The sequence below is a fragment of the Diabrotica virgifera genome, chromosome 1, assembly GCF_917563875.1.
Source record: "Diabrotica virgifera virgifera chromosome 1, PGI_DIABVI_V3a".
Taxonomy (NCBI): Eukaryota; Metazoa; Arthropoda; class Insecta; order Coleoptera; family Chrysomelidae; genus Diabrotica; species Diabrotica virgifera.
In genome coordinates, this window is record NC_065443.1 from 169,902,879 (window position 1) to 169,925,089 (window position 22,211).

The 22,211-nt window shown below is 34.5% G+C and overlaps 1 protein-coding gene across 1 annotated transcript in view; it reads right to left on the reverse strand.

Annotated features, from left to right (window-relative positions):
* Positions 1–20,400, reverse strand: part of LOC126878856 (endoplasmic reticulum junction formation protein lunapark-B-like) — a 109,416-nt gene extending 89,016 nt beyond the window's left edge. The window contains exon 1 of the mRNA XM_050641755.1: positions 20,192–20,400. Coding sequence (XP_050497712.1) covers positions 20,192–20,218 — 27 coding nt within the window. The 5' untranslated portion in view covers positions 20,219–20,400. The remainder of the gene's footprint in view (positions 1–20,191) is intronic.
* Positions 20,401–22,211: the final 1,811 nt, after the last annotated feature.

The window sequence follows — 22,211 nt, forward strand, 5'->3', positions numbered from 1 at the left end:
TTCACTGAGAAAAGAGTTTATCCAATTGAACAGTTTACCGTCAATTCCAGACTTCGCTATCTTGTGTAACAGCAAACCTCTCCATACTGTGTCGTATGCAGCTTTGAGGTCTACTAGCACTGCAACTGTTGACATCTTACGGTGGAAAGCATCCTTGACTTTTTGAGCAAAGTCGACTACATGGTCCATGGTGTTCATGTGTTTCCTGAAGCCAGCTTGTGCGTCGTCAATCAGTTCAAGATGGGTTATGGCTCGGTTCAGTCTGTCCAGAACCATTTTTTCGGCTACTTTGCATAAGGGGCTTGTGAGGGATATTGGCCGGTAGCTATCAGTCAGGCTCGGGTCTTTTTGTTTCTTTAGGGTGGGTATGACCTCGCTCTTCCTCCATTGACTTGGGACTCTTGAATTCCATGTTAGGTTAATCAAGTTCAGAATGGTGTTTTTGGCTGCGGCTCCCAGATATTTAAGCATTTCCGGGTACAACTCGTCAATCCCTGCTGCCTTTTTCGTTTTTGTGTCAGAGAGAGCCGCTTCCAGCTCTGATATCGAGAAATCTTCTGTACAGATGTCCTTTATACTTTTGCTCATCCGCCTGGGAGGGGGATAGCGCAACAGTCTTGCTCTCTCCCTCTTATTTATCTTAATATTACTCACTTTTGTGTAGTGTTTACAGAGTTCGTTTGCTATATCGGCATGTGTAGTGAGTTCTCTAGCCATGCCTCTCATTGGCATTTGCTGTTGCTTGTTTCCATCATTGTTTAGCGTAGTAACGAACCTGTGCGCTTTGACGCCGTCTTTTCGGAAGTCGAGCTTAGCAAGGAAGGATTTGAAAGCTTCTCTTTTCCCTGACTTAATGGCTTGAGTTAGGATCGCTTGTCTCTTTCGAAGCTCTACACAATCGTTCATTTGCCTGGATTTTTCAGCTTTGCCCCTGGCTTTATTTCTGGCAGCTTTCAATTTGGATAGCGTTGGGGACCAGAAAGTCTTATACCCCTTAATTTGACCTCGCGGTATGCACTCTTTTGCACATTTAAGTATGGTTACTTTCTTTGCTGCTTCTTCTGGTTCTTGTAGTGTTAGTTGAGTAAGGACTTCATCTGTGCATTCCCTGTACTTTTTCCAATCCGCCTTTTTTAAATTTAAGCGCGGGGCGCGATTTTGGGCTTTTTTGTCCTTTGCCAGTTTGCATGTCACTAGCAGAGCGCGATGACTACAGCCTGCTGCGTCGTCCAGGAGGGTTACACTGGTCTTCCCTGTAATGTGTGGGTGTGTTACGACAAGATCGGGCCTTGATTGACTTCCTCTAAACGATAAGAACGTAGGTGGGGTGTTCACTACATCAAGATAGTTGTTATCCAAAAAGTCCTCGAGGTGTTTCCCAACGTTGGTGGTTCTAGAGTAGCCCCATCTCGTGGATGGACTATTGAAATCTCCAATTATGATGGTACTTGGCTGGATTTGTTGCTCTACCAATTCCAATGCAGGTATATTATCTGGCGGATTGTATAGTAAGAAAAGGGTGACATGTTTCGAGTTTTCCCAGACTTCGACCTGGAACATTTCCAGTTTATCTCTATCCTGCATTTCGTGGATTATGTTAGTCTTGCATATTAGAGGGGTTTTGATTCCGATGATAATTCCTGACGCTACTTGTCGACTCCTCTTCAGCACATGGGTTGAATAGCCAACTGTAGAGTAGAGGTGAGGTGTGTCTGTAGCGGCTCCTGCCTCTACAATGACATATATATCAACGTTCTTTTCGAGAACGCTTCGTTTGAGTTCTAAAAACTTGCTGTTGCTTAGACCTCCAGCGTTCCAGAAGATGACTTTGAGGTCTGCGTCGCTGCCCTGAGAAGGGCCGTTTCGAGTAGGGATTCGTACACTCATGGATCAGCGCGCGTAACTACGAATCGCTGCTGCTCATTTAGCGTTACCCAGGGGACACGTGTGATCGTACCTTACGATAGACCACGGACGCGAGCAACTCTGTCCCCCCGGACAGCAAAAGTGCAGTAGATAAACTTAAAAATGTTAAAATAAACAGATCAGTTAATCATATTGAAGCAAAAATCCTGTATTTACATAATGAGATACACATGAAGAATAAAGTCGTCATATATCTATGGTAAAGGGACACGCAGGTATAACAGGTACTGAAATGGTGGATGCCTTAGCAAAAACACCTCCAACATCAGGAGAAGAACTAAATCTTAAACTATCCCCGTCCGATTTATTCTTAAATCAAAGAAACAAAATAAACGAGATGTGGCAAAACCTATACAGTTCATCAACAACCGGAACAAACTTTTGTAAACACCAGCTAAGAATCCCCAGAAAACCATGGTTTCACAAAATACCAAACAGAAACTTTGTCGCCACAATAAATCGAATACGTGCTAACCATACACTAACACCTTATTATAAGCACAAAATGAAAATTACAGACGATCCACTTTGTAGTTGTGGTAAAATGGGTACATTGGTACATGTTTTACTTGAATGTCCTATAAATAATGTAAGCATTATTAAACTATATAAAAACTTAATTCACTACAAGATAAACCTTCCAGTAGACCTAAATTGTATTATTTTTTCAGGAAATAATGATATACTTTATGTACTTCATCAACACATCATAAACTGTAAACTAAAATTGTAAAATTACTAACCAATTTTGTAAGCAATTCTGCAAAAGAAACTAAATGTAAAGCATTATAGGGAAAAAAGGTGATTACAAAAATAAAATAAAAAAAATAATAAACCAATTAAAAAAAATTAAAAAAAAAAGAAAAAAAGAAATAAATAAAATAAAAAAAAACACACAGACACACAAAGAGGGCTGAAACCTCCGGGGTGTTGAACCGGGTAGATGTCCTAGCGCTGTGAAAAAAAAAATTTAACACCTTACACTTTACTAATGCTACATATTACATATTACTAACAAAACAAATGAATACATCATGTTCAAGTTTGATACTATGAAACAATTTACACAAATTAATTATTCAATCTAACATAGTCTGGCTAATTGGTTCTCACCAAAGCCATAAATTCCACGAAAAAAAAAATCTAAAAATAGTCACCACATTCTCTTTGACTGGGTGCGTTGTATGACAAAGATAGCGAATGTTCAATATGGAAAATATCACCACGTACATGGTGTTAATATTTTTCAAATCCTGGAAAAACCAATAAATATGTTTGTAAAACTTAAATGCAGAATGAAAGATTACATCATTACCGAAGGTAGAATATCCCTTAGAATAAACAAAAAGTTTCTTCTGAATCATAAGTATATTTGAAATTAAAAATCACCCTCAATTTTCTCTTCATTTTCACCCCTGTAGTTTCTTAAAATAATTCCCCAGGATTCCATGTATTCAACTAATTAGTAACTAGAATTATGATTGTAGATAATTTCGGTTGATTTTATCTGTAGAGTAACATATTTCTACAGACAAGAACTTATCTGGGTAGTTTGTTGTTTACTAATATTTATTTCTTAAAATTGATAATGATTACTTATTTAGAGAAGAGAAGGTTTATGTAAATATTTGTAATTAATATAATGATTTGTATTTATGATTTTTGTAAATCATTAACATCCCTAACAACAAATTATGAGTCAGTAACCACTTGGAATTGCAAATAGAAACAGAAACTTAAGCAACTTAACTGGAGGAACACAAAAAGGTAATTTGGCTGTGGTTACCAGGGCATAATAGGCCAGGGTAATAAGGCAAAAATATACCTGTTCGTGACACTTCAACAGCCAGGGTGCTGAAGCGTTTTTTCGACAGGAAATACCTATAAGAACAAATTATAACTCGTTCCTGCATAGGATCTGCTATTTTTATTTATAAACAATTAATGTTAAAAACGGCCTTTTTTCCTTTTTTTTCAAATCAATGGAAAACAGTGACAGTTATGGTTTTTTTAGTAAAAACATCTTCGAGAGCATGGAAAAAACTTTAAAATGATGTATTATAAAGGTTGATATACTCATTTATTGTTAATGTAATCGAAATTGCAAAAAATTAATTTTGCAATAACTATTGTAAAAATTAGTGTACAGCTTTGAAATTTTTTTCAATTGAGGGTTCTTTGGTGCTTAAAATGTAAAAAAAATTCAAAGCGATTCATTAAATTGTTTAAATTTTATACAAATTGTATCCCTGAAAACTTTTTTTGCAATAACATAAGTCAGAAAAAAATGATTTAGAACCATTCTACAGGTGTCAAATGAATGAGCATGAGCTAAATTTTCAAATTTGTTTAAAAAAAAGTGAACAAAAAATGCGTTAATTAGTTATAAATAATTATGCAAAAGTATTGTCAATTTTTCCTTATAAACTTTTTGAATAACTTTTTTCAAAAAAATCTATTTTTTACCGTTTTTTAGGTGCACAACTACCAAGTAATGTTATGTTTATAATAATTGATAAAAAATTGTAATAAATATATATGTTACGGTCAATGATGTAAATTGGACATTGACGTTAATGGCGGGCATTGTCGTGAATGTCCATTTTCCTTGGTCATTAACGACAATGCCCGGCCATTAACGACAATAATCGTAGCTATTGGCCAATGTTGTAAAAACTTAACGTAAAATTAGATTTTTCATCAATAACCGGTCAATAACGACAGTGCCCAGAAGCAAATGGCCAATGTTGATAAATCGATGCCTCAGTGTTTTCAGATGCCGGTGCTTTCGTCAACTGGCATAATCAGTCGCTCTTTACCACTTATTGTAATTACATCATATTTACAAACCATTCTATAGTGCTTTGTTGTTTTTTTAGCTCCCGGTGTTCTCAAAATATTTTTCGCTTCTTTAATTTCACTTATTCAGCTATTGTATTCGTCACAGTTTAAAAATGATTTATTGTCATCACGTTTTGACTCAACTATTACGTATATATAACACTTGCTACATGATAACACTTATAATTTCAACACGAAAACAATACACAATATACACACATGAAGTAAACAAAAGTAAAACTACACATAACCTATCTTTTATTCAAAATATCAACATTGACCGATTAAAAGCGGGCATTGTCGACATTGGCCGGGCAATGATAGAAATGTTATCAAGAATTTAAAATGATCATCAATGTCCAGTTTCTATGGACAATAACGTTAATGGCCGGCCATTGTCGACAATGACCAATTCAACCGGCCATTGTCGTTATTGGCCGGCCATTAACGTTATTGGCCGGATTTACGTCATTGTCCGTAACATATATAATTTATTATATAAAGAAATAAAAAGTTTATAAGGAAAAATTGGCGATTCTTTTGCATAAGTATTTATTACTAATAAATATATTTTTTATTCCCTTTTTTTTAAACAATTCGAACGTATAGCTCATACTCTTTCATTTGACACCTGCAGAATGGTTCTAACATAATTTTTTTCTGACTTATGTTATTGCAAAGAAAAGCTCTCTGGGATAAACAATTTGAATAAAATTTAAACATTTGAATAAATCGTTTTGAAATTTTTGTCACATATTAAGAACCAAAGTACCCTCATTTGACAAACATTCCAAAGCTATATACTAATTTTTACAATAGTTATTGCGAAATAAATTTTTTTACAATTTCGACTTTTTGTCGCAATTATATTAACAATAAATTGTCGTATCAACCTTTGTAATACGCCATTTTAAAGCTTTTTCCATGATCTCGAAGATGTTTGCACTAAAAAAAAACAGTTTCATCGTTTTCCATTGATTTGAAAAAAAAAGGAAAAAAGCTGTTTTTTGACACTAAATTGTTTCTAAGTAAAATGGCCGCCAGATTCCACGCAGGAAATAGTTACAATTTGTTCTTATAGGTATTACCTGTCGAAAAAAATGCTTCAGTACCCTGGCTGTTGAAGTGTCATGGACTAGGTATAAGTGAATTGCTGGCAATGAGATTGCTGATAGTCGTGCTAAAGACTAGGACTCCTTTTATCAGACTAGAGCCATTCTGTGACTTAGTGCCTACTGGGAAAAACTCTCAGGGCAAAGGCACCTACTACACAAAAATACTCTTGAAACTTCTAAGAACTGAACTCAGATTAATTACACAGAGTGGTGTCTCACTGGACAATGCTTACTGAAATATCAGTGTGTCAGTGTCGATAGTATCATTGTAATAATTTCAATATCAATTTTAATAACAAAAAGTAAACACATTCACTCTTGAGAACACCTGATTCTTACGTGATTTGCAGGTATTTTTATTATACAGGGTGTTTCATTAATAATTGTCCATATAGTAACTGGAGAAACCTTAGCACAAGATACGAAGTTTAACCTAAAACACTTAAATAAAATGTGGTCCCTTACTGAGTTACAGGGTGTTTTACTAAAAATTTAAAAACTATTTTTGCCCAGCATTTTAAAACTATTCGACGTATCCTTTTCATACTTGGCACAAAGTGTGACTCATATCTTCTTCTTCAGGTTCCTTCCCCTATCGGAGGTTGGAAATCATCATCGCTATTTTAATTTTATTGGCCGCACTTCTGAATAATTCTAATGAGCTGCAACCGAATCACTCTCTCAAATTTCTTAGCCAGGATATTTTGCGTCGTCCTGGGTTTCTCTTCCCTTGTATCTTCCCTTGCATAATTAACCTAAGTAATACGTACTTCTCGCCCCTCATTATATGACCCAGATATTGAATCTTTCTAATTTTAACAGTTTTTATGACTTCACATTCTTTCTTCATTCTTTGTAACACCTCTATATTAGTTACTTTTTCAGTCCACGATATTCTGTGGATTCTCCTGTAGCACCACATCTCAAAGGAGTTTAATTTTTTGATTTCAGACTGTTTTATTGTCCACGCTTCCATGCCGTATAGTAAAGTAGAAAAAACGTAACAACGTAGCATTCTTGTGCGGATCTCTAGATTAAGGTTACGGTTGCAAAGTAAGTTCTTCAATTTTATGAACGTGTTTCTTGCCATTTCTATTCTAGATCTGATTTCTTTTGTTTGATCTCCATCTTCGGTTAGCCACGTTCCTAAATATTTATATGTTGTTACTCTTTCGATCGTTGTAAGTATTATTGATGATCAGGTTATCTACATTTTGTGTTTTTTTTTAAATATCATTGATTTGGTTTTCTTGAGATTCATTTGCAGTCCGTACCTTTCACATGCATTGTATATGTTACAGTTCAAGTTGATTCTCAGTTAGAGTTGACTCCAACTAGTTGGAGTCAACTCCAACTGAAACGAGCAGTAAAAGTTGATTTTAAAAATTTAAATCAACTTTTACTAGTTGGAGTTGACTCTTCCTGGATCGATTCAGTAAATGTTGATTATAGGAGAATCTCAAGTGCATTTTTGATGAGTGTGCGTTTCTTTGTTTTGACCGTTTCAACTACTTATTAGTATAGTCTGTAACGTCGCCCCCGTTAGGTAAATTATTCTGATTCGATTTTTTGCACAAACCTTGCACAAACAAATCCTTATAACAAATACACAGGGTGTCACGCGGTACCGCGGTTGAAAAATTGTTTAACCAATTTTTGTTAACCAAATTCACAAAAATAATTTTTATCTACTCTATCTCATGTTATGTAAAAATGTAAAGGTTTTGTTGTGTGAAAATTGTAAATATAGATAGCAGTACATGAAGAGTTTAAAGTGTGTCTGAAGTAACAATGTATTTTAAATGGGTTTTACTTTTTCGCACTGTTTTTAGCACACTTTCATATAATTAAACATCCTTAACTTTCGCCTTCAGGAGGAAATCAGACACGCCCTTACAACGGCAACTGAAATGCTCACAAAACAGCGACCACGGAAGCAAAGATGGATGACAGAGGAAATATTGGATTTAATGGATGAAAGAAGAAAATGCAAACAGCACAAAGCAATGTACAAAGCATTAAATAGAACCATTAAACAAAAAATAAAAATTGCAAAAGAAAAATGGATAACAGAACAATGTGAAGAAATCGAAAACTTATATAAAAAACATGATGACTTCCATCTGTATAAGAAACTCAAGGAATTCACAGGCACGAGATACTCACAAGGACCAAATAATCTAATCAACGCAGAAGGCAAACTGATTTCAAGCCCTGAAGAACAAATAAACATGTGGGAAGACTATATAAAGGAACTCTTCTATGACATCAGAGAACCTCCTACATTAAATACCGAAAACGACGAAGGTCTTCCAATACTAAAGTCCGAACTGGAATATGCTCTACGTCAACTAAAAAACAACAAATCTGTAGGAAAAGATGAAATACCAGCTGAGCTATTGAAGTTAATCAACGAGGAAAACTTAGACCTTCTTCTTGGACTATTTAATAATGTTTACAATACAGGGACTATCCCTAAAATATGGCTTGAATCAGTCTTCATACCACTGCCTAAAAAGAAGAACGCCAAATTATGCCAGGACTTCCGCCTTATAAGTCTATTAAATAACATTCTGAAGCTTTTCTTGCGTATCATACAGAACAGAATATATTATAAAAAATGTGATGAGGTCACCGGTCAAGAACACTTTGGCTTCAGGAAAGGTATGGGGACACGAGAAGCAATATTCTGTCTTCAAACTCTGGCACAAAGATACAAAGATCAGCAAGCAGACCTTTTTATCTGTTTCATAGATTTTGAGAAAGCGTTCGATAGGGTGAAGCACAAGACCTTGATAGAAAGATTGAATGACATCGGAATCGACAAAAGAGATTCTAAAATTATAGAGGCTATTTATTGGAATCAGAGAGCAATCATAAAGACCAATGGTAATACGTCAAGGCCAATTGAAATACAACGAGGTGTTAGACAGGGTTGTGTGCTATCACCCATACTTTTAACGTCTATTCTGAGGTAATATTTGCGAACTCTTTATCGCACCCTTCAGAAGGAATCAGGATAAACAGTCAGAGAGTAAATAACATCCGCTATGCAGATGACACAGTATTAATGACTGATTCGGACCATAGTCTGCAGATACTGTTGGATAGGGTTACTGAGAATTGTGAAAAAATGGGGATGAAGATCAATACTGCGAAAACCAAAGTTATAAGAATATCAAGGAACAAAAATTTACCTCTTCCAATAAATATGTGAAATACCAACAGCTTGAATACGTAAGCCAGTACAAATATCTTGGTTGCTGGTTTAACAATCAACTTGATTAAAAACAAGAAGTCAAGAGCGAGAATAGAGGTAGCCCGACAGGGGTTTATCAAAATGAAAAGCTTATTTTGTAACAGTAGCATTAATATCAGCCTTAGATGTCATTTTCTGCATTGCTATGTGTGGTCAATACGTTTGTATGGAACGGAGGCCTGGACACAACACAACACTGATGAACAAGTTGGACGCCTTTGAACTCTGGCTTTATAGAAGAGACTTGAAAATACCTTGGACAACCCACACCACCAACGAATATGTTCTGAGGAGAATAGGTACAGATAGGGAACTGCTAAAAATCATTAAAGTCAGAAAAGTTAGCTACCTGGGACACATAATGAGAAACGAAAAGTACCACCTCACGCAACTGATCATCCAGGGTAAGAGTGAAGGAAAACGAGGTCCCGGTAGGCGCCAGATTTCATGGTTTAGAAATATCAGAAACTGGACCGGCCTTGATTCAACATATTTGTTTAGAGCCGCATTGGACAGAGACAGATTTGCCAGTGTAGTCGCTAACCTCCACTAAAGGAGAAAGCACCACAAGAAGAAGAACTTTCGACTTGTCATGGTGATGACATGTGAGCTATAAATTACAAAAAAAGTTTTGACAGTTTTGTGGTTTGACAGAAGTTTGAATTTTTAAATGTCAAAATGGTGCAATGGTGCATCTCACTCGCACTCACATTGATAGCTGCGTCAATACGCTCCTAGCGCTCATTGTTAATAATTAAAAATAACCGCTTAGTAATAAAATAATAACAAAAATTTCTTCAGTATCTTGTAGGGGGGTCGTTAAAATTTTATTTGGTGACTTTCGGACTTTCATAATAATAATTTTTAACTGAGTTATTAAGCCTTGAAAATGGTCATTTTCGTATTATGCAAATTTTAAATCGCGTATAACTCGAGAACAACAAAATTTTACAGAAAAATCACAAAAGACATCTTTTGCTCCGAATGACCCAAATGATGTAAAGAAAATTGTCCTAAATAAATTTTTTTGTGAGTTTGTTTAAAAAAATTGTTTAAACAATTTTTCGACCACAGTACCATCTGACACCCTGTGGATTCGTTATTTGGTCGAAGAGGACCTCTTTTTTAGTAAGTTTGTGCAAAAAAAAATCGAACTGGAATAATTTACCTAACGGGGGCGACGATACAGCCTAGACTAATTTGAACATATTCAGTAACATTTAATTTCTAGAATCGGCTGTTTGTGTGAATCAGAATCAACTTTTACTAAATGGCATTGGGAAGAGTATACTTTTCCTAGTTGGAGTCTACTTTTACTAGTAAATGTTGAATATAAATCTTCATTTTATATTTATAATCAACTTTTACTGAAACCAGCCGTTAGAGTCGACTCCAACTAGTTGGAGTCAACTCCAACTGGATAATCAACTTGAACTGTAACATATACATGTTGTACTTGCGACTCCTATACACCCTACTAAATTATGATAAACAAACGTTTCTAGCTACTACCAGAGGCGTATGACAGGGGATAGTGAATGGTTGATCCTTCTCAAAGTCTACGCCACTGGAGGAATTACTATTTTAGTGCCCTTTTTATATTCTCCAATACTTTTTACGTAAATAATATACTCTTCGTTTGTAACGATAAAGTTATTAGTTTTCGCGATATTTGAAGTTAAATATGAAACGGCACAGTTATTTTGATTAATTTATGATATGATTCATATGATTAAAATTTAAAAATTATTTGTACCCAGTACTTTAAAACTATTTGGCGTATCCTTATCATACTTGGCAGTAAGTGTAGGTACTGTACATCCTACTAAATTAAGATAAATAAACGTTTCTAGCTAATACCAGAGGCGTACGATAAGGGAAAGTGGCTGGTTGACCCTTCCCAAATTCTACGCCACTGACGAAATTGCTATTTTAGTGTAATTTCTTGATTTTCCAGTACTTTTTATGTAAATAATAGGTATATTCTTCCCTCGGAACGATAAAATGATTAGTTTTCGAAATATGTGAAATTAAAAATGAAGCGACACAATACATTAATCAAAATAACCGTGTCGTTTCATTTTTAACTTAAAAGATCTCGAAAACTAATGACTTTATCGTTACGAATGAAGAGTATATTATTTTCATAGAAAGTATTGGAGAATCCAATAATTGAACTAAAATAGCAATTCCACCAGTGGCGTAGAATCTGGAAAGGGTCAACCATTCACTTTCCCCCATCGTACGCCTCTGGTAATAGCCAGAAACGTTTGTTTAACATAATTTGGTAGTTTGTACAGTACCTATACTTCCTGCCAAGTATGAAAAGGATACGTCGAATAGTTTTAAAATGCTGAGCAAAAATAGTTTTTAAATTTTTAGATAAAACACCCTGTAACTCAGTAAGGAACCACATTTTATTTAAGAGTTTTAGGTTAAATCTTCGTAGTTTGTGCTAAGGTTTCTGCAGAAATATTGCAACTTTCTTAAATAATTCATATTGTCAAATTGACGTACATTTCATATCTACTGTCATTGAAGAAAAAAATTATATGTTGCTCCACAATGTTGATATGATATGCAATTATTATATAAAGGTAAATTGAATTACATAATTATATTTTGCTTGCAGTACTGCATTTTAATAACTAATTTTATTTACTACATACAATTGTTTACGTTTTAATAACATAACCTGAATCTTATTTTTTCTTCTTATTATTTTTTTGGACTATGGCCTTGACAATTATCCAGTAACCAGGACTAATATAATTGGCCAATATAATTAAAAGTGCGAATAAAGTTGCAGAGCGTAGAAATAGGTGTCGCTTTGCCGAACTTTCACGGTCCCAATACTAAAGTACCCTCTTAACCCATTCACTGTTACACTATTTGTTATTTACATTCGCCAGGAGTGGAGCCATTTTTTCAAATAATATTTATCGTTAATAAGTCCATAAAAAATATGTTTTTGAACCTTTTGTTTTCATGTTACATATGAGTGCCATTTGCATGCAGCCAAAAATGTATCATGCAGTGTGCACTGTTACTCATGTGTGATGGCTGTAACGTGATATTTTTATTAGTTTAAGTTTACACATATTGTAAAACATACTTATATATTTTTTCATACAATAAAATATAAAAAGAATATATACATACATACATAAAAAGACTATGGGATCTCAGAATGAAATTTTAGATTGTTTTGATTTTGATGGACCTGCCTCAATATATTCTATTGCAAGTAAAATATAAACAATGAAATTGAAAACATGATAATATTACAAAGTTCACAAGCTTATGAAGTTGCAACTACTTCCTACCAGCACTAACAAAAAACTGGTCAAATTAGTATGAACATACTTGTCACCTATGAGTGACATGAGCACTGAATGGGTTAACAAATGGTCTTGTATTGTCTGATAGGAGTAGTTCACCTCCGGATATTACTAACAGCGACGGATCCCTAATAACACTATCTGAGGTAATAAAAGCCATACAATCATCAAAAGATGGCAGAGCGACAGGTCCTGATGAAATTCCAACTGAAATATACAAGCTTATAAATTATAGCAATGTTTTAGAGGCTATAACTTCGTTCGTCAATACCAATTATACCAGCGGACAATTACCCAATGGTTGGTCCAATTCATTGTTCATAGCTCTACCCCTAAGAAGACAACAGCAAAAACCTGTGCTGATTATAGGACCATCAGTTTGTTAAACCATTTATTGAAAATTTTTCTAAAGGTAATACAGTAGAACCCTACAGTAGAACCCCGATTATCCGTGCTCGTCGGGACCGAAGGGTGGCACGGATAATCTGAGCATGTATTTCTTATGTATAATACATATGTACGTATACACATACATAGTACCTACCATAAAAAATAACAGAAGAAAATAAATCTTTCATTATGAGTCTCTCTTTCGTCATATAGAGTTTCCATCAAGTGATTTACGATGACGCTATTTTGATAAAACCTCAAAAACGCAACTTGAGTAATAGAAAATCATAGCACGGATAATCCGCACCCAGATAATCAGGGTTCTACTGTACATGGTTGTATCTACAATAAATACCTAAGTGACACACAGTTTGGTTTCCGTAACAGGTTTGGAACCAGAGAGGCATTGTTTGGGATGAACGTACTTGCTCAAAGATCTCGAGATATATCTGTAGACATATACTGTTGTTTTATTGACTTCCAAAAGGAATTTGATCGTGATATTGATCGAACTTCTAAACGATATTGGCTTGGATGGCAGAGATGTTCGAATAATTGCAAATTTATATTGGAATCGAACAACATCAGTTTTAGTAGATGGTGTGGAATCACAGGCTCCTAATATTAAAAGAGGAGTACGGCAGGGATGCCTCTTGTCACCCCTGCTTTTCAATGTTTACTCCGAAAGAATTTTCAGAAATGCACTTTCTGAAAAACAAGGAGGAATAATTCTGAATGGTGAAGTCATCAATAATTTGCGATATGTGGATGATACAGTACTCCTAGCTTCTAGTCAAGAAAATCTGCAAACACTATTACATAGTGTCGTTGGGAGTTGTAGGGAAGCAGGTCTGGATCTGAACATACAGAAAACCAAAATACTCGTAATAAGTAAACAACAGAATATAAAACTGTCTATATAATAATATGTAAGTAATACCAAACATGTGCAAGTTAATAAAATCGTTTACCTTAGGCAGCAATTAAATTGTAACACAGAAAGTCACAGCAAAATTAGATCTAAGATAGAGCAGGCCAGAGCCACTTTTAGAAGGATGTCCAAGGTGTTCATGGTTGAAGAACTCCAACCTCATGGTTGAAGAACTTGCAAGATTGGTATTGTGTTGATACAAGCATGCTATTTAGGGCGGCAGTGAATAAAATTAAGATAGCTATGATGGTAGCCAACGTTCTGAAAGGACATGGTACATGAAGAAAAAGATTGCCTTATCATAGTTGTCATGCCTAGTAATTTCCCCCAATTCGAGAAATATATAGATCCTAAGAGCAAATAGATATTCAGTAATTTAGATCTGGCAATCTTTTACAATTCATTTCTTTGCCATTTATCATTGTTTAGCATTTGAGAATAATGCACAATTGTATAAGCAAGGGAATGAGGGTCCTGCTGGCTGGACTACATATATGGGGAATACATGAAAAAATTGCATAAATTAAATCTTTCCTTTAACCAACTCACTGCGATTCACTCACCAGCCCTTTATATGGTTACTTCAGTCAGGTGCCATTTACGTGCCAACAAGTGATATGGTTACTTTAGTCAGGTGCGGTTCAACAAAAGTCAACATCTGCTCTAAAGGTGGTTTATGAATATGCAGCTAAGAGGCTAATCACCAAAAAGATACATTAATAACTGTAGAAAATTAAATTTAAGTTAGGGTCTTCTTCAAGTGCCATCTCCGCGACAGAGGTTGGCAATCATCATAGCTATTCGGACTTAGGAGACAGCTGCTCTGAAAAGTTCGTTTGATATACATCTGTAGTGTATGTATATAAGCTGTACACTCACATGGAAGTTATAGCTGTTTTTCACTTTAATGATCCGTTAAGACATGGGGATCAGTCCACTTTTCTTCTAATCTGTCTCCTCAAAGCTTCTGGTGTGTCTTCCTTTCCGTCACTACTTTTCTCCACTCATTTCGGTTCTGTCTTTTTTTTCCAGTTTCGAATTCCCATAACTGTTAAGTCGTTTTCGGCTTGCTGTTTCTGTCTTGCTTTTGGTCTGCCTCGTGCTCTTGTCTCAGGGGGTATCCAGTTGGTAATAACTTTAATGGGATCATATTCACTTTTTCTACTTATATGACCATACCTCCTTATTCTTCGTGCTTTTGCTTCTTTCACTATGTTTTCTCCTTCCATCCATTGTTCTATTTCGTGGTTCATCCAGGGTCTTCTTTCGTTTTCATTTATTACTTTTGGTCCCAGAATGTTGCGCATTATTTTTCTTTCAAATACTTTCAGCTGTTCTTCTTCTTTTAATGTTAGGGTGTTGGTCTCTATGGCATACATTACCACTGGCCTTATGGTAGTCTTATATATTTGCATCTTTGTATTTCTGCTTAATTTTTTATCTTTTATTATTTTTTTATTTTTGTGGTAAGTTCTATTTCCTGCTTGTAGTTTCTGTTTCAGGTCTATTCTTTCATTATCTCTACTAATCATTGTTCCCAAGTATTTGAATGTACAGTAGACTCCCATAAGTTCGGCCATGTCTATTAAGCCAGATCATCCATTTCATAAGTCTAGTGTTTCTAATTTATATTAATGATCTTCCACAGATGGACCTTACCAGTTCATTTACTCTTTTTGCTGATGATACTACTATTACCTGCAAAGATTGGGATTGTAAGGCAGCAATAGAGGCATCAAAGCAAGCACAAGATAATGCAGAACAATGGTTTGCAGCAAATATGTTGCTTCTAAACATCAATAAAACCCAGTCTTTGATTTTTTCAACAAGACAGCTTCCATCCGGAGATGCAGACAAACAAATAAAATTTTTGGGAGTTTACTTGGATGCAGGATTATGTTGGAAGGCTCATACACGGTCCCTTGTGGCTAAGTTAGGAACTACAACTTTTCTGATTAGAAGACTTTCTGAGTGTGTATCTCAGTTCACTTTACAACAGGCCTATTTTGCACTGTGTCATTCACACATCAGCTATGCAATTTTGGCATGGGGTCACAGTGCTGGAGCCAAAGATGTCTTTCGTATTCAGAGAAGAATAGTAAGGATAATTGCTGGCCTGTCCTATCAGAAAGAATGTCGGCAAGCATTTGTTGCACTGCACATACTGACTCTGCCTTCGCTATTTATTCTGGAGAGTCTTGTTCATGTGAAACAAAATATAGATTGTCATCAAAGACATGAGGATGTACACCAATATGAAACCAGAAATAAGCATGCCTTAATACTGCCCTACACCAGGCTCCAAAGAAGTAGAGACGGACCAAACTCGTATGGTTTAACATTCTACAACAAGTTGCCTACTGAAATTACTGAATTGCCAACTTTACAATTTAGAAAACAACTATAGAATTTTCTCATAGGCCAGGCATTTTACAGCAGTGATGAATTTTTAAATTTTAACTTTAATGTTTGGAACTGGGTTGTGAATTGTTGAATTGTACTTTGTTTATTCTTAGGAACCCAGAAAGTGTCTGTCTTAATTGATGTGTGTATTATTTCATATTATGCCTTGTGTTTTTATACTTGTATTTTATATCTTGTGTTTTTATATTTGTATTTTATATCTGTGAACCAAAGTTGTATACTATTTTTCGACGTATGTAAGTACTTTTGTATATTGACATGAATAAATGACTTGATAAGTCCATATTTGGAATAGTTTCATATTTTTTTGCTAATTTTTTGCTAATATATTACCACAAAAACAAATTTTTTGCTCCACCCCTAACCAAGAAACAATGGTTGATGTAGCTTAATATTATGTCACATCATCGATAGCCATATCTCGCGAACCTAAAGAGCTAGAAAATCGTACGACGTGGCATATTTTTTTGCTAATTTATTGCTGTCGATCTGCATATGCAACATACCCCAAAACCACCCCTGCTTCCCTTACAGCTAAACAACACCCCCAAAAAACAACGAAAAATCTTGAAAAATGATTTTTGTGATATAGTTGACGGTTGATATTTAATTGCTAATTTTTTGCTGTCATAAATTGATATGATAAATTTATTATTTCACAATTCAGTATGATGAACGTCAATTATAATTTCAAAATAAGTGATATGAAATCAAACAATAATCTCAAGTTTTAATATTCTATTACTCGTATATATTCATTTGTATATTTTATAATTTCTTAAGAAAGTACACTGAAAATGTTTTTCTGCTCTTCCACCTAAATTTTTACAGTTGCATAGATTATTCTGTTATAACAATAAGTTGAAATAATGTTTAAAAAATGTAGATATATATAATAAAAAATGAATGCTTAATATAAGTCAACTGAAGTTGGATATAACACCTGAATAGAGAATAGTTATATGCATTCAATTTGATTTATAATTACAAAATCGTTTATCTCCAGCAGCCAAATGAATTTATTAAAATGCTGTTGGGCTGTATTATCTAAACAAGAGTGAGCTTCCATAGCACAACAAATTGGGGGTTTACCAAATTTTAGTTTTCTTGGTTAAATGACATTTTGAGTGTACATTAGTATGATTGAGTATATAAATAGTCATAAATAAGAATTAAAAAAAAAACTAATACTTCACCGATTTATAAGATTAAGTCCACAGCCGTATTTTGATCCAAGAAAAACAAAGTTTACAGAAACGAAAAATGCAAACGATTTAAGACGGCAAAAATTTAGGATTTTTAATTATTTATTAAAAGTGCTCTTCAGATGTAAGGGTAGCAGGGGTGGTTTTGGGGTATGTTGCATATGCAGATCGACAGCAATAAATTAGCAAAAAAATATGCCGCGTCATACGATTTTCTAGCTCTTTAGGTTCGCGAGAGATATGGCTATCGATGATGTGACATAATATTAAGCTACATCAACCATTGTTTCTCGGTTAGGGGTGGAGCAAAAAATTTGTTTTTTACGGCTAATTACAGCAAAAAATTAGCAATTAAATATCAACCGTCAACTATATCACAAAAATCATTTTTCAAGATTTTTCGTTGTTTTTTGGGGGTGTTGTTTAGCTGTAAGGGAAGCAGGGGTGGTTTTGGGGTATGTTGCATATGCAGATCGACAGCAATAAATTAGCAAAAAAATATGCTGCGTCGTACGATTTTCTAGCTCTTTAGGTTCGCGAGATATGGCTATCGATGATGTGACATAATATTAAGCTACATCAACCATTGTTTCTCGGTTAGGGGTGGAGCAAAAAATTTGTTTTTTACGACTAATGACAGCAAAAAATTAGCAATTAAATATCAACCGTCAACTATATCACAAAAATCATGTTTCAAGATTTTTCGTTGTTTTTTGGGGGTGTTGTTTAGCTGTAAGGGAAGCAGGGGTGGTTTTGGGGTATGTTGCATATGCAGATCGACAGCAATAAATTAGCAAAAAAATATGCCGCGTCGTACGATTTTCTAGCTCTTTAGGTTCGCGAGATATGGCTATCGATGATGTGACATAATATTAAGCTACATCAACCATTGTTTCTCGGTTAGGGGTGGAGCAAAAAATTTGTTTTTTACGGCTAATGACAGCAAAAAATTAGCAATTAAATATCAACCGTCAACTATATCACAAAAATCATTTTTCAAGATTTTTCTTTGTTTTTTGGAGGTGTTGTTTAGCTGTAAGGGAAGCAGGGGTGGTTTTGGGGTATGTTGCATATGCAGATCGACAGCAATAAATTAGCAAAAAATATGCCGCGTCGTACGATTTTCTAGCTCTTTAGGTTCGCGAGATATGGCTATCGATGATGTGACATAATATTAAGCTACATCAACCATTGTTTCTCGGTTAGGGGTGGAGCAAAAAATTTGTTTTTGTGGTAATAAATTAGCAAAAAATTAGCAAAAAAATATGAAACTATTCCAAATATGGACTTATGAAATGGATGATCTGGCTTAATAGACATAGTTCGGCCTCAGTTAGTTCGGTCTCCGCTTAGTCTGGCCAGCTCTCTAAGCATTAGTCACACACTTTGCACATCACAAATTATTAGAAAAGAAAATTCAGACAAAAAAAATAATGACTTTTTTAAGTGTTTAAGAAGCCAAACCACCAATGTGCAATAATATTTTTAAATTTTATTAGGCCTAGAGTTCTGTAAGTCTTGTTTTATAGTATTTTTGTAACGGTCTATCTTTTAATATATGTTAAATATATGTCAGAGTATTCCTCTGTGTTGTCTTCTACTTATTGTACAAGTGTTTTGTTTTTGCTAGATCCATACAAACAATAAATGGACATTTTTTAGATAAGCATAGGTTAGTTCGGCCACTTTTAAGTTCGGCCTAGGGTCCGGTTCCGAGGTGGCCGAACTTACGGGAGTCTACTGTATCTACTTCATCAAATCTGTAATTATCTATTATCATTTGTGTTAGTCTTGTTTTCTTGAATCTGCTTGCGTTCATGTACTTTGTTTTTTCCATATTTATGTCTAGTCCTCTTCTTTTTGCCCCTTTTTCTATTTTAGAGAATGCCTTAATTAATGATCTTTTGTCCCGGGCTATTATAACGATATCATCTGCATGGTAGTGACCAGTGCTTATTTTCAGGGTTTGCCTGCTTTTACGTTTACACTTAAAAGCTGGATACAGTGTCAGTTTGTTCCTCGTTGGATTCCAAAACTGAAGATGAAAGAATGTTTTTATTAGAAAATGTCCACTTAAAAATTTTACATAGAGGAAGGTTGGAGTGCATGATATTAATCGTGAATTACAGAACTTCGGGGAGTACGACATCCTCTTTTCTCAGTTAAAAATGGACAGTCACAGATTCTTTAGATATATGGGGATGAAGTTGGACACATTTAATTACATTCTGAGTAAAATAGAAGAAACTTTGTTAAAAAAAGTTAATAAATGCTTTTATAATCTCAAATATTGTGTAAATGCACTTCAACAAACACTTCCAAATATGACTACCAGCGTACTAGAAGCTGAACATAATATATTGAACATTCATGTTTGCTCTTGCCTATTGTAGCGAATGTCGATAAAGGTTAAGCGTATTCAGCAGGTTCCCATTGTAGGGGAATGAAATTATTTTACATATGTTCGGTTCCCGCAGTGAAAAGGTTAATGGCTCAAGTATGGAGCCAAAGCGAGACAGAAAATAGCAATATTCTCAATATCTAACTGAAGACCAGAAAAGACATAGCAAACCAAAATTATACTAGGAGTACTAATGTATTATAATCACCACAGAAATTTAATTTTTTTATATGAAATACAGAGCAATATAAAATAAATAAACGATATTTTATCCTTGGAATTTTATCCTAAGGTTGTATTATTGTAGTTTAGGTTTACAAGAAAATAGTTTGTCTATGATTTATTTGCTCAAACTTACCCTAAATTTTGCTATTATGAGTGCCATATTGCTTTAAGTAGTTTCAAAATGAACTGGTAGGTGGGTTATTAACGAAACTGATTAAATTGGCCGGCAATGAGTAATTTTTTAGTTGACTTTTTTCAGTTTTTTTCTAACCTAAAATACTTTTTTGGATTTGACCATGGAATGGCCATGTCCCATTCAAATAGTGAAGCAAGATTGACACCAACATACAAGAGAGAGGTCCTAGAGAGAGACAGACAAGGTGGTGAAGAATTTGACAGGCCGTGTAATTTGAGTTGCCTATATAAATGGACACGATTAAATCAGTATTTACAGTTCGTTGAATACTTTAACTTATATTTTAACTTGGCTAAGGCCTAATGCTGATTGGCAGTACATATTTCAAAATTTAACCACTTTTTTGTATTTAGGGGATAAATAGAGTACACAGTGCCATACTTGGTGTTTAGATACTTTTCAGAATTGTTATTTGTATTTATCAAAACAAATACCTACTTTCGTAAAGTATTTGGGAGTTAAATAATTTTAAAACTATTTAAATACTAAATTAGTGACTGTTTTATACAAAGTGAAGAAGTCCTTGATTATGTTTTTATGTTACTTTTATATTTAGACTTTTATATTTCCCCGATTTAAGTTGATATAGGCAACTCAAATTACAAGGCCTGTCAAAGTTTCCACAACCTTGTCTGTCTCTCTCTAGGACCTCTCTCTTGTATCGTGGCTGCATTAGTTGTCTTTGTGCCTATTCCATCCGTATTGACAGTTCATTGGATTTGACTGATCCGGCACTAATGTTTTACAATCAAATTTTATTAGCAAAACAAGCGTCTGTACGTGCAAGTCACTTATTATCATCGTCTCACTCACGTTTTAACTTTCACGTCGCTTTATTAAATTTTTAATACATCGAGGCTTCCATTTCAACTGCCCACTCACAAATCACAAATCATCACAAATCACAAATCCTCAACAATTGGCTCCGTGCGTCTCCCCTCTATTCACAGTCACGTGACACGCTGTCAGATTTTGTAAGGACGTTTTAACAAGCGTCATAAAGTTAGCGAAACGGTTTTTTCAAAGTCGTTATTTTGACTTCTACCATAGCTCAAAAAATTGCACCTCGTTTGCGGATAATTGCACCATTCAAAATTTCATTTGCGGAGTTTCCGTTTTCGAGATATAAGCAAATCAAAAGTGGAGATTTCGGCGCAGCGCTAAAAATAAATGTCAATTTTCAGGGTATAAAATGCCGTAAAGTCACTAAATAACCATATCAAAAAATTGCACCTCGTTTGCGGATTATGAATAAACTGGTTTTAATTGAAAATTGTGAAAATTGAAAATGTTATAAAGGAAAAACGATATTAATGTTGGTTGCCTATACTGTAGGGGCAAAGGAATGCCAGAATAATTTTCACTTTTGGTAAAGCTAAACTGTAAGGCTAAAAGTAGTATGTACCATAGTCAAAATAACTCCTCCTGACTTAAAGGTAATCCCTCCTTTGAAATTTCATTTGCGGATATTCCATTTTTAAGTTATATCAAAATGAAATTTCTCGGGACAGCGCCAAAGTATATATTTCCATTATCGGGATATTTATTAAAAGCTGTAAAAATAACAATAACTATATCATTTAATTTCTTCTGGTTTGAGGATTACCAATAGACCTGGTTTAAACTAAAAATCATAAAGCTTAAAAATTTTCCGAAGAAAAAAATTTTCCATTTTGGTGGTCCTAAACTGGTTTTGCAAAAGTATTATCTGTATTGTAATGTATATCTAAAATGACTGTTTCTGACGTAAGAAAATCCCTCCATTCGAAATTTCATTTGCGGATTTTCCGTTTTCGAGATATAACCAAATAAAAAGTTGAGATTTCGAATAAATTTTCATTTTCTGGGTATAATCACCTAATTGCTCCTCGTTTGCGCATTATAAATAAACTGGCTTTAATTGAAAATAATAAAAATTGTGTGTGTTTATGTTTTATTGGCACTGGTTTAAGCAACC